The following is a 1,944-nucleotide window of genomic DNA, read 5'->3' as shown; positions in this document are numbered from 1 at the left end:
AAAAAAAAAAAAATTTGCTCGCCCATCCTTCTACCTTTGTCCACATGTCTTCCTCGTTTATGTCAACCAAGTTGAGTGGTACTCCAACGTCTAATTGTTCCAAAAACGTTTTTCACTCTCACACAAAAAAACGTCTAGCCATAACGATAAGCGAGTATCGTTAAAGTTTGTAACATCACCGCAATTTTAGATTATGTACTTAAATGGCCTTGAACTAAAGGTAGCGACAATGTATTGAATAACAAATTCAATCTTTTATTTCTCTGACAGGGATGCACTGACACTCCACATCATATTGTGGCTGATTCTTGTTCGAAAGACCATTAACGGTTCTTACTCCATTTCACAAAGTACAATTCTCTCGACATTAACGTGATTAATGGAGTCCAGGAAAACTAAAAACCTAGGTAAGTTAACCTATTATTTTAAAGACTAGTTGCCTTTTAAGACACTGACGCCTCCAAGTTTTGAGTCTACGTACGTTGTTCTGAATCACATTGTGGTCGACCGTCTGAGTCGGATGGTCTTGCACCGCTTCTCCGATGATGTCTGAATTTTCAGCCGCCGGTAAGGCACTAAGGTCCGGGACCGAATGCAAGGTTGATGGGACAGCACTTAGGCTCTGGGGGTCGTCGGTGGTTGGTACCAGCTGGGTGACATCCGTACTCGATGCTAGTGTAGACTTTCGAATCCACGAAGCATCGGTGTTAGTTGGGGTCAGTTGGGCAGTATCATCTTTCGATGGAGCAGGACTAGAATGCTGAACCCAGGGGGCGTCACCATTGTTCGGTAAATTTAGGGGTATGCCTTGGTTTGCGGCATCCAAAGCAGGGCTTGAGACGGATGTAGGAGTGACAGAATATAACGGGGTACCGCTAATATTCTGACCCATTTGGGTAAGACCAGACTTCTCAGGTGGATATTGAGTTACTCCGCCGTCCTCCGTCGAATCTGCCTTCTCAATTGGTTTCATCCCAAGCTCATGAACTATGTACCCTTGATCCCACAGCTTCTGAAAGGCCCCTTTGAAAAAGACACTAGCAGCAGGACCAACGCTGCACTCGCCATCACTCTTACCTGGTATTTTGATAGTCCAAATTCGAAGTGTTGGTCTCTGACGTAGGAGGAGCTCCGATGCCTGCCGGAGGAACGTTGCACCAATCTGTGTTTACGCGATCCCTCCACAAAAAAGGGAGTCAGTACGCAAAATTGTTGATGTAGACACAAGGATTACAAATAATTTCTGCTGGTGTCGATGATACAATTTAGATCCGTCGAGTTACTAGCAATCTGGAATTTTGTGCACAATTCAGTAATTTGAGCAGTCGTTCAGTAGTTTGAAGTGTTGAGAATTATGCCCTTCAGGTGTTTCGTCGCAGAAAGTTCTTTAACAAACTTCACTACTATCGGCAGTTGCTTATCCGAGACAACAGTTCAGTAGCCAACATCCGCGTACAACTCTGCGTGAGAAACTTTGAAAAAGATTTCAATCGCGATTGGAAGTCCACCATCACAAAAAGTCGATCTATTAAAAAAGAGTGAGCTAGAGAAAATCATTACGTGCATTACGTGCGAGGTATACAATTTGAAACTAACGAGAATGGAGACGAATATTTTTATTGATTATTCTTTTTGAACAGATCGACTAATCGTAGTAGTGATTACACCAGTTTGGTTGACGAATTTTTTATACTTATTTTTTAAAACAATCAACCAATCGCAATAGTGGACATCCGCAATCGCAACAGTGTACATATATTCGCCATCGCATTCGCAATAGATCGCGATTGGTCGATCTGTTTAAAAGAATAATCAGTAAGAAATTCCTCAACAAAACTGGTATGATCACTACTACGATTAGTCGATCTACTCAAAATAAATTAATAAAAATAGTAATCTCCATTCTCGGAATTCTCGAACTGGTAAATCCGGTGCACGTAATTG

At 42.0% G+C, this 1,944-nt stretch overlaps 1 protein-coding gene across 1 annotated transcript; it reads right to left on the bottom strand.

Annotated features, from left to right (window-relative positions):
• Positions 1-323: 323 nt before the first annotated feature.
• On the bottom strand, positions 324-1,557 carry PHALS_03443 (uncharacterized protein; the record flags this gene model as incomplete). Its single annotated transcript, XM_024717652.1, has 3 exons — positions 324-395; positions 482-1,162; positions 1,447-1,557. The coding sequence occupies 3 exons, from the start codon at positions 1,555-1,557 to the stop codon at positions 324-326; spliced, it is 864 nt and encodes a 287-aa protein (XP_024583130.1).
• Positions 1,558-1,944: the final 387 nt, after the last annotated feature.

Source organism: Plasmopara halstedii (assembly GCF_900000015.1).
Source record: "Plasmopara halstedii genome assembly, contig: Scaffold_2364, whole genome shotgun sequence".
Taxonomy (NCBI): Eukaryota; Oomycota; class Peronosporomycetes; order Peronosporales; family Peronosporaceae; genus Plasmopara; species Plasmopara halstedii.
This window is presented reverse-complemented; position numbering and strand designations above follow the sequence as displayed.